This window comes from Lagopus leucura, unplaced genomic scaffold (genome assembly GCF_019238085.1).
Source record: "Lagopus leucura isolate 7727_CA_CO unplaced genomic scaffold, USGS_WTPT01 Super-Scaffold_100002, whole genome shotgun sequence".
Lineage (NCBI taxonomy): Eukaryota > Metazoa > Chordata > Aves > Galliformes > Phasianidae > Lagopus > Lagopus leucura.
The window spans coordinates 89,977,218-89,988,549 of NW_024962263.1; the positions used below are offsets into that span (position 1 = coordinate 89,977,218).

At 45.1% G+C, this 11,332-nt stretch overlaps 2 protein-coding genes across 3 annotated transcripts in view; one reads left to right on the forward strand and one right to left on the reverse strand.

Annotated features, from left to right (window-relative positions):
• Window positions 1–245: 245 nt before the first annotated feature.
• On the reverse strand, window positions 246–7,991 carry LOC122178944. The gene is made up of 9 exons (XM_042869501.1): window positions 7,907–7,991; window positions 6,759–6,869; window positions 6,467–6,557; window positions 6,284–6,348; window positions 6,028–6,121; window positions 4,218–4,276; window positions 1,291–1,363; window positions 741–1,157; window positions 246–251 (listed from the first exon to the last, which is right to left on the reverse strand). The coding sequence occupies exons 1-9, from the start codon at window positions 7,915–7,917 to the stop codon at window positions 246–248; spliced, it is 927 nt and encodes a 308-aa protein (XP_042725435.1). The 5' UTR covers window positions 7,918–7,991.
• Window positions 7,992–10,540: 2,549 nt separating this feature from the next.
• RHPN1 (rhophilin Rho GTPase binding protein 1) overlaps window positions 10,541–11,332 on the forward strand; it is a 26,187-nt gene continuing 25,395 nt past the window's right edge. For both annotated transcript variants that reach the window (XM_042870230.1, XM_042870231.1), the window contains exon 1: window positions 10,541–10,664. In XM_042870230.1, coding sequence (XP_042726164.1) covers window positions 10,563–10,664 — 102 coding nt within the window. In that variant the 5' untranslated portion in view covers window positions 10,541–10,562. The remainder of the gene's footprint in view (window positions 10,665–11,332) is intronic.

Below are 11,332 nucleotides of genomic sequence, written 5' to 3' on the forward strand. Positions count from 1 at the left end.
GGTTGTACATCAGCAAAGCCAGTTCAGGAGGAATTCTTATAGTAGTATGTACCATAAAAATATCATATGAATACTAATATGTTGTCACAACCTCCTGTCATCTCTCACACCCTTCCTCTTGCCCAAAGCATCAAGTTCAGGACTTCAGAAAATACAGCCAAGCAATTAATAAAAATATTAATAAAAAATAGAAAAGTTTCAGTTTTATCCTAAGAAATAAAACTAAAAGCCTCATTATACTCAAGTTAAATCTGCTCAGAGGCCAAACACATGCAGTATGCTTACCATTTCCACTTGTTTTCTGTTTCTTCTTTCTTTTCTTTTTCTTTTCCCTCCTTTTTAACCCTTTTGTTGTTATTCTCCTCTCCTTCATCCTTAGATTTTCTTTTCTGGGTTTTCTTTGGGGTCTCTTCCTCTTTGCTCTTCTCTTTGCCTTTCTTCCCCTTCTCTTTGTCTTTCTTTTTCTCTTTTGGTTTTTTCTCCTTATCTTTCTGCTTTTTCCCCAGCACATCTCCATTCCCCACCTCCTTATCCTCAGTCTCCATGCTCTGACTCTGCCCCCATCCCTTTTCTCCCTGTTCATCCACCTCCTCCTCCTTTATTCCTTTTCCATCTTCACTTTCCTTTTCTTCATCTCTCACTCCTAATTCCTCACCCAAGCTTTCCAGCTCTTGCTTCTCTTCCACCTTTTTCTCCTTCTTTATTTTCTTCCTCCCCTGCTCCTCTTCCTCCACTTTTACCTTCTTGCACTTCTCCCCTCTCCCTTTCTGCTTTTCCCTCTCATCAGCCCTTCCCCATGTGCTGCTGCTCCCTTGCTTGGCTTTATCCTGTCTGACTCCACAATTCCTGTCCCCATCAGCACCATCTTCTTCCCTGATGTCCTCCATCACATTCCCAAGGCTTTCCTCTAACTTATCCCTTTTGGTCCCTCCTTTTCTCAACAAATTCTTCCTCTGCTTCTTTGGCTCTTGCTTCTTCTCTGTTTGTCTTTTTCTTTTCATGCCTCCGGCATCCCCTTTCTGCATTGGAACGTGAGGGTCTAGCTCCTTCTCCACACTCTCCATCAAAGCAGTGACCTCCACAGCCAATCTTGAAGCCCCAGGCTCTCCAGAGAGGAATTCAGCTACACCATTATCACCTCTACTTGGCTTGAGGAGCTGCAGGAAGCAAAAAATGGGAAAAAAAAAGGTTGACATTGGGAAAGGAGACGAAGCAAACAGATGCGTAGAGGAGGAGCATACCACACAAGATTGGGTTTGGGGAACCATGGTCATCCCACAGCTTTCCTACCCCAACTTCATCCTCTGCCTCTGAGAGCTGGTGTCCCACTGCAGGTCCCTCTCTCCGGGATTTACTCTTTGACCTGTAACAAACACACAGCCTCTTCTCATAGCAGAATGGCTGAGGAATGGAATGGACCTCTTTGTCCATCTGGTACAAGTCCTGCTCAGTAAGAGCAAGTTGCCCAGAAACAAAATTTTAGGCACAATAGGAAGGACATAGAACTATTAAAAAGCATCCAAAGGAAGACCATGAAGATCAGGAAGGATCTAAAGGGCAATACATAAAAAAAGCAGCCAAAATCACTGTGTTTGTTCAGCCCAGAGCAGAGGAGGCTGAGGGAGACCTCATAGCAGCCTACAACTCCCCGGAGGGACAGTGCTGAGCTCTGTTCTTTGGTGACAGTGACAGAACCAGAGGGAACGGCATGAAGCTGTGACCCTATGGAGAGGGTCAAGTGGATGTTAGGATCTTCACCAGAGTGGCAGGCATGAAATAGGCTCCCAAGGGCAACGGTCACAGCCCCAAACTGTCACAGTTCAAGGAGTGTTGTGACAATGCTCTCAAATAATAGGATTTGGATTTTGAGTGGTCCTGCATGGAGCCAGGAATTGGTCTCTATGATCTCTATGGGTCCCTTCCAACTTGCAACATTCTGCGATTCTCAGCTTCTCCACTCAGCAGAGCTGCTCCAGGTCAAGAAGCATCTTTGTGGCTCTTCATTAGACCCTGTCAAATATATTCAGGTCTCTCTTGTACTGGGGAGCACAGAATTTATCAAGATGCAGTCTCTGCATCTTACATAGGGGAGAAAAAAAAAAAAAAAGGGATTGCTCCTGAACACGTTCACATCTTCTCCAGCACAGCAGCACCCCATGCTGCAGCAGATGAAGATAACCCAAAGCAGCAGAAAGCAGCCTTCATAGGAATAGGATGTCCTGTTTGCAGCTTACAGCATGACACTCCCCCTGATAGGACAAGAGGAAATGTTTTCAAACTAAAAGAGGGGACATTTAGACTGAATGTAAGGAAGAAGGTTTTGTTTGTTTTCTCTTTTACAGTAAGAGTAGTGAAGCACTGGGACAGGTTACCCAGTGAGGTAGTGGATGTCTCATCCTTGGAGACATTCAAGGTCAGGCTGGACAAGACTCTGAGCACCTGCCTGAACTGTAGATGTCTCTGTTCACCATAGGGGGAGTTGGACTAGATGACCTTTAAGAGGTCCTTCCAACTCAAACAATTTTATGACAAAGCTCAAATGAGCAGGACCACGAGAACTCCTGATCAAGCATAGACACATCATGCCCATGGACATCTCCAAGAACACCCCTGCCTAGTGAACAGAACAGTTCTGCAGGGTTTGGTGAATAAAGAAGCACATGGAGGTGGCATCTGAACACCATGGAAACACTGGAGGAAGTGGTGGCCTTTGGGTAAGACAGACTGAAGACAGCTGTCTTGCTGAAGACTGAGGATTTGCAGACAGACACCCTCATATCCCTCTTAACAAGGGGAACAGAGGGTCAGCATGATGAGGAAGTACACAACCCCCTTAATCAAAATACGCTGCAGGATGAGAAGGAGCATCTAGATCCGTGATCTCCACTGGCAGCAACATGGGTGGGGGAAACAAAAACATTTTATCAGTCAAAGACATCAGGTGAATTTTTGGAAGCTCTGTGGTATGTGCCAACACCATAAAGAACCAACTTTCCTATATAAAGAATGCCAGAGCATCCACCAAGCAAAATCAGTTTCAACAATAGGAGGAAGACGTTCCACTAATTTCTAGGAGAGCAGTGCTAAGTTACTGGACTGCAGGACTCTAGAGCAAACTAGGCTTCCAGAAAACCTTCAAGGTTGCTCAGGGTGGAGGAGAAAATGCCCCAGAAAGGCAACAGCTTGAGGATCAGCACTGGCAGCCTATTCTGCATCAGGGAGGAATAATCCTAGTTGCTGGCATCAACACTTCATCACAGGAAGCCATTGCATGGGGTCTTCCCACCCGGCCTTCAGATCCCTACAAAGAGTCAGCATTCCCACTCTTCACCAGCAGAGCCTCATGTTTCCCTGACATACCAAACTCAAGACCTAAATAGCTCTCCCATGTCCTACTAGGCTGCCCCATGGAGAACGCACAGCCTACAGCCAAGCTGAAGTATGGCTTTGCAGTCAAATCCCTGGAGAAGAACTTGTTTTCCCACAGCCCAAGCCCCAAAGCAACTCCGGGGAAATAACACCAGGGAGATGGCCCAGTCCGGATGCATTTTTGGAGTATTGCACAATTTTCACTAAACTCATTAGTGCAAATAGCTAGGCAAAACACACTTCAATATTATTAGGAGCCAGTTGATTTGTGACTCAGAGGGCAAAGTCCCGCAGCCTTTTCAGAGGAGATCCTTCCCTAGAAGGTCTTATTAGAGGCTTCTCACTGGACATGAAAGCCTCTGCCTCTGTAAGGTGGAGAGGATCAGCCTGCTGAAGGCCAGCATTATGAATGCAGGTTCCTATCTTTACCCAGATCTAGCATAGGGAGAGGGATAGAAACACCCTTTTCCCAGGCATTGTGAGACTGCTTGTCCCCCCTGGTGTTTCCTCACCGCCTACCTTCCACATTTATGTAGGTATGTGCAGCCAAGCAGTTGTGTCTTGCTGACTTGAGCATCCTTCTATACTTTGAGAGGTCAGATCAGGCCAGGAGCCTCCCACATCCACTCAAAGCCCAGGATACACACCCAAATTCTACTTGCATTGTTTTCTGGCCATCTCTGGGGGCCACCAGAGGCACCAATACACATCCAAGCCCCATAAAGGCATAAATAGTCGGGTAGTCTCAATGATAAAGGAGATAAAGGGTAAGTTTCCATTTCTCTGCACAAAAAATAAAAAATAAAAAATAATTAAAAAAAAAAATCAAGAAAAAAATCCTGATTTACCTGAAGGAGTCCTTCAGTCCCACTGATGACCCTTGGTGGAGGGTGGAATCAGTTTCCTCCTGGAAGGGATTAACAGCATTGATGCAGCAAGAGGTTAAAAAGGCAGAGTTTGCATGGGTATCCCAACAGCAGCACTGCCCCCAAGCAGTCATCCAGCTCCTTTGACAGCAGCCACCCAGGCCATGGTCCCTGCATCCCACTAATATCCCCCTCCTCAGCCACCTCTTCTAGAAACCCACAGCCCAAAACAGTGAGCATAAATTAGCCTGATTTCTCCAAACATGGAGGCACTTTAGACATTTTATTAGGTTTGGAAAACCATATCTTAACTTCACTGCTAAAAAGGTATTTTTGTAGAGCACAGCCACAAAAAAAATCATCTGTTTTATCCATATGCTTATTAGATGTATTGCTGTTACTGGGGACAATGGGCCAGGATGCCAGAAAGATGGGAGAAAAAAAAAAGATGCTTCTAATCACAGCTTATGTGCATTCAGGCCAGCTTATTCCTTACAAGGTTAAATGGCCATTGTAGCAGATGGCAGAAGGAAAAGAGATGCAAGGGGCAAAGCCATAGGTGGGAAATACAACAAGAGGGAACAGCAGGGAAGGAAGTAAAGGAAAAAAGCAAAACCACAGGAAAAAAATGAGGACAGGATCTGGAAGCAAATGCGCACAGGTTGGACTCAGAGCCCCAAAATCTGCCAACCAGCATACAAAGCTATGTCCAACGATGCGCTGCCCTGAAACCCATGCCAGCTTCAATCAGTGCTTGCCAAGCACTGGGGATCTTGTTAAGAAATTCTGACTCCCTGAGTTTCTCTTTCCAAAAGCTTTCAAGGGAGGCCAAAACCACACAGGGATTTTTCTTGAAAGCTGCTCATGAGAAGCAGCTGGGTTAACTCATTAAGGGGTAAGAAAACTGAGTTAATTATAGGTTGGTTATGGCAATATGCACTTCTGTTCTCTGGGAATATGCCTGCTCTCAGATTCACAATCATCCAGCCGCCATCAGAAATTAGGTGGTCAATTCAGGAGCCAGGCTTTTCCACAGAAATCCTACGTGCAAATGCTATTGAGAATGGTGGCAATAACAGGACATCAACCATGACGCTTCTAGGTTTCAAGGCTGCAACACAGCTCCAATTGGGAAAGGTCAACATTTTCAACACCATTTGCAAGAAGGATGGAGACTCATCATGGGAGAGTAAAAGCATATACTAAGTACCCCTAAAGCAGCAAAAAAACCCAAACAACAACAAAAAAAACCACCAAGGGCTCTGCTATGGGAAAAAGCTCCATGGATTTATCACCAGTCCTGGATGTCAATACAAAGCACTGCAACTTTTCCTGAGGTCTACATGGAGATGGGGCTCCAGCTACTCCTACCCAAGATATATTAACGTGGGTAATGCAAGATATACAGAGAACTGCCTTGGATACATGCTTCCTAGCATTATCCCAAGAACAGCAGCAAGTCATAGAGTAGGGAAAACTATTAGTAAAACCTAAATAAGTCAAAGGAATGTTGTTAGGATGAGACCTATCCCAGTCTTATGCTTGGGTGAGCCATCATGATGCTTCCCATTAGGGCAAGCTCACACTCTTGATCCAACACTAAATGCATTGGATGCAACTTCAATGCCACCCACATCTACTTGTAGAACACACAAGCTTCAGTTCTTTAACTGAAGTTGCTCAAAAGATCCTTTCTGTGGGCTCAAAGCAAGCTACAGGACAGCATCCCCACAGCTCCCTTGAAAGTAAACTACGAGTGTTTCTGAATCCCTCAGCAGAGACCACCACATACCAACAAGGATGAAGCTGCCTCCTTCACTTGAATCCCATCCTGCCAGATTGAGCCGAGATCTTTTTCTTCTGCAACCTCACGCCTTAGAGAGCTTCTTGGACAGAAAGAAAAGAGAAGACATGTTTTTTCCAATTAATAATAAAAAAAAACCTATTTTAATAATAATAATGATTCCAACCTGGAATAGGCAAAGTCCCACAGCTCCCATCCCCTCCCCATAAATGCCTTCAACCCTTCCATCCAGCTAAGGAGTTACCTACTGATGGTGTTCTCCTGCAGTGGCTTCTCCTTGACTTTCTTCTTCCCTTTCAGTACAGCAGCCTACATACCAGAAGAAAGGAAGAGAGAAGTTAATGCAGTGGGTTTAGTGCCTGTGAAACACCAAGGCACACACAAGAATCATCTCCACTGCCCAAGTATAGAAAAGGCTGTTAAGTACCTGCCCCATGCATGGTATTTCTTCTGGTTGCTCCTTCACCTGAGTTGTCTTCGGCATCCCCTGCCCCTTCTCCAACTTGCTCTTTTGTTTTCTGAGGATGATAGCAAGTTTATCCCATAGAGGCCAACCTCTACAAACGCTTTGGTGACAATAACCCACCATACAGCTGCATCGCATAACCTTACTAGAAAGGAAATAACAACAAAAACACTCCCCAAAAGGACAGTTAATGAGCTGCCCACTAGAACTAGTTACAATAACATAAAAACCCAAGCCCCACCAAGGTGCCCACCGACTGCTGCTGTCCTTTGTCTTCTTGGTCCTTGAGACCCCCATGGCTTCATTGATGTCTGGCTCTTCAGGATGGGACACAGAGTTAAGGCAGCATTCCCAAAGATGTACACTGCAACAAGATGGAGATGAGTGACAACACCCCAGCAATGCTCTCAGGGGAAACCCTACTGAGCGCTTGCTCTGTAGCTCAACTTCCAAAAGGACCATCAAGCAGCAAAGCATTAAGCTTAGCTCCTAAAATGTTGATAGCTTCATTTTCAATGCTCTGTCCCAAAATAAGTCCCCACGTAACATTAATAGCTTCATAGAAGTAGACAGGGACTGTGTGCTGGGCTGGATTTGCACCCAAAAGATGCAACAGAACTTACCCATAGCACTGAATATACCCAAAAAAATGATCAGAGCCAAAATACAATAAAATACAGCAAACATGCAAATGCACAGTTTAAAATTTGACTTTACAGTTAGGATACCATCTCCCCTCCTTTCCAGTGCTGGAGCAGGCAAAATCTCCCTAAAAATTACTGCCTCCCCCTTGAAACTCAAGGTGTAAAAGAATGAAGTTCTTCAAGGTGCAAGAAATAAAGTTCTGATTTCAGCAATATTAAGGTGACCTTCAACCATGAAGGTCCTTCCCATCAAGGAAAATAGTGAATTTTCTAAAGACTGAAGAGCAAGCTGTAAAGAACCACAACATACCCTAAAAGCTCTCTAAGAAATAAGAAACACTTTGAAGACTTCTTCTGTTTCATCAGCTCTTCTAGAACTGTGAGGGCTTACATTGCTGGTAGGACTATTTTCATCCAGCACAGAGTAACGTGCTCAAAACCACTCAAGCTAGAGAAAGCCTCAACCTCCTCCCACACTACTCCCCAAAAGAAAATACCCCCAATGAAGTCAGTGTATTTTAAGACTTTCTTGGTCCTGATTGGAGGCTGCCAACCTAAAATGCACCTGGGGAAATGAAGCTTTCAGCCCCCAAAAGGAGTTTAAGGAGAAACCTAGCAAGAATGATTTCAGCAAGGGGTCAAAAGGACTTGGTATTACTTCAGAAAAAAAACAACCTTATGCAACTTTTTCTCTTCCAGAGGATTTCACCCCTGCTATCAGATAATTAAAAGTCTAAACGCAGTCTTCCTCACTTACTTCTTACCCATCAGAGCCCCATGGTTGAATGCAGAGAGTGTTTAAACCCATGCACGGGGTGCAGAGCTTGAAGTCTCATAGGTACTTCTGGCCATAACTTTCACCTTGAAGCATTCACCCATGCTGCTCCCTCTCCAGCCCTATTCAAACAGGTGAAACTATTGATTGCGCCTGCACTCATTCCCATCCAATACCTCTTTGCAGCTGAGGATCTCCTCCTTTGCAAAGGGATCTCCTCATCAGCAGCACATGGGCTTGGTGGAAAGGGTCTACAGGTGACTCAGAACACTTCCATCTCAGTTGTGGTGCTCATGGACGTGATCTTTGTAGTTGTAGGTTGATGGCTGGACTTGATGATATTCTTTTCCAACCTGAATGATCCTATGAGCACTTTGCATGGCACAAAAAATGACCTTTGCCCCAAAGTTTGTTTTTTAAGGAAATTTTTACCCACTGTCTCATATTCTATGATTTGGGCTAGTAGCTCTTCCACCATAAATCTGGTGCTAAAAGGGATGTGGTGTAACGTGGTTTTGGTCGTGGTAGATTGACGGCTGGATGTGATGCTTTTAAGAGTCTTTTTCCAATCCATGTTACTAAATGGGCATTTTGCATAGCAAGATACGTGACCATTGCCTACCAATGGTAGGTTTGGTTTTTAAGGAAACATTTCAGCATCACCCCATATATGGGTAAATAGCGGGGCCCTGTGTTCCCTTGGGAAGATGCCGAAGCGGAAACACCCCAAGGTAGGGCTGGCTCCAGGAGAATCCTCTTTGATCCCATTGCGCCACATAGAGAAGAAGCACCCAAGCCACCTTTCTTGCTGGATGAGTAAAAGTCATCAAGGGGTGGGAGCCTGCCCCAGGGCAGGGAGCAGGAGACAGTGGCATGCTATGGCTTGTTTGCTCTTGGAAGCCTTCTGTAAGCTGGGGACCGGTGTACATTCAGGTTGTTGGGTTTTTTTTTGTGCCTATATGGATTTATTTAACCTCGATGAGGATTTCTCTTGAGATTTCAGTGCTGGTTGTGTTTTCTGTGATGGGAAAGGATGGGGTTTGTAGGGTAGATAAGCTGAGAAAAAAACCTTTTCCAAGCCATAAGTGCTCTAATTTGCATATCTCTCCTCTCCGAAACAAAATCCGTGTTAAAACTGGATATATATTACTTATTATTATATGGTTTCCTATTGCACTCTTTGAAATGGGAGCAGGATAGCATCATGTGGGACTTTTCAGTGGAATCTCTGCATGGTTTGGTGATGCCATGGTGCTGTCACCCTGTTGGTGGCAATGCCCTCATGAAGTTTCAATCCTAGCTAACTTCCTCATCAGCTAAACATGGAACAGAAAGAGAAAATCCCAATGGAGACAGTGCATGAGTGCAGGGAATTCCTTTTCCCACATGCTCCTTGGCTTGTGCATGAGAATTAAAGCATTCGACTCTGCTGTGATATTTAGCAGAAAAGGCATTGCTGCCATTCCAGATTAAATGCTGTTTTCGTCATTCTGTTCCAGAAGCTCTTTTTGGATTGGGAAGCCAAATGAGAAAACCCCATTATAACCCATTGCTTTCCTCAAGACAGCATGAAACACTCATAGCCTCGACAAAGGAAAATCTTACAGGAAAGGCGGATAGGGTTTAGTTTACTTTGGCTGTTATGCAATGATCTAATACACACTAGGCTAACATTTCCCTTCATTAAACAGCTGAGTGGAGTTGACGTGCATAGGACTCATTGTACACAAGTGCACTCTCATTAACTTCATTATAGAAACAAAACCAGGAGTATAAGGGACCTTTTGGGATGACACACGCATCGCTGTGATGGATGCCACATATTTAAGGATCCTAAGTGCAACTGGGAATTATCATTTTCCAACCTCTGGGTATTTGCCATGACATTTTGCTGCTTTTCATCCAGCTCGTATACTGTGGAAAGCAAAACGCTGACATTTGTTAACCACACAGCTCACAGAGGTGAAAACAGGGCAGAATTTGCTTGTGAAAATTATTAAAAAAAAAAAAAAAGAAAAAAAAAGAAAAAAGATTTTATTTCATTTTTAAGTTCTTTTGCCATAAATTTTTTTTTAAATATTTTCTTTCTTTTTAAAATTATTTTTAATTTTTGCTGTAAAAATAATAGATTCTAGCCATTAAAAAAAAAAAAAAAAGTATTCTATTTCAGTTTTACTTGTTGTTGTCTATTTCAGTGGTACTTTTTGCTGGTGTAGGACGAAAGCCCTGCATGATGCAGCTGTTCCCCCATCCAGATGTGCCCAGGGGCTCCCAGATGCGCACAGGGGGGCGGGACGAAGCGCTCAGCGAGGCCCCGCCCCCCTCGCGTGACGTCACAGCGTTCTAATTCCCACCGTTGCTACGGGCGACGGGCTCCCCTTTCCCCCCTCCCCTCCGTTCTCCTCGCTGCCATCCATTGGACGGTGGCGCCGCCCATCCGCTCCGTTCCCTTTTCCTATTGGCTACTTCCTCCGTTCGCCCCGCCCCGCTGCCTTGCCTATGCTCCGCGCCGCCCGGCGTTGCCCTCAGTGTTGAGAAAAGAAGGGGGGGGGGGGGGGGGGTGAGGGATACAAGGGGAAAAGGGCCCCTGGGGGGAAGCTCCCGGTGGGAGATTTGGGGCTGCACCCTCCCCTCGGAAATGATGCCTCCTGCAGAGGACGAGCAGAGTACGGTTGAAGGAGGAGAAGGGGTTGGGGGCTTCGCCCTTTTGCGAGCCCTGAAAAGCGGCAGTGCCCGGAAGGTGAGACCTGGGGTGGGATGGGGTTTAACGCCTCTTTCCTTATTTTCCTTTCATAATAGCGTTATTTAGGCTTAAAGTTTGGAGGGAGGGGGGCGGCAGCTCGGTTTGAACTTTCAGTGTTGTCTTAAGGTGTTGTTTAGGGTGGGGAGGGGGGATGTGGGGGTCCCCCCCCTACTGTATCTGGGTGCCCTTTGGGGGGTGAGCTGGGAGATGAAGTCACCCCTAAACCCAAGTCATCACCTGAATACCTGCTATGCTTCTCCTAAACTCAATTCTTCCCCGTTTCATTTATTTTCCCTCTTTTCTAGAAGCCCACCCTACTTCTGGAGGTGCTGTCAGCCTTGCCCCTTTATCCCAGTGTGATTTGTCCCCTTATTTCAGCAATTACCCAGCCGCTTGATTAATTAGTAACAGTAGGATGAGCTCTGTCCTTGGGTGCCACCAACCCTATGTTGAGTGCCAAGGTAAGCTTGCACCCTCCTGGCATTGCTCTTTAAAGAGCATGACAGCCATAAAAGTTGCTCCAGATGACTGTTAGTGGGGTTTTTCATGCACCTATTCTGTTAGCAGCTGGAAAAACCTTCACTCTTATCCCATCCCTTTTGCAAAAATAGTTTTCCAGGAAACTTTTTTTTTTTTTTTTTTTTTTTTTTTTTTTTTTTTTTTTT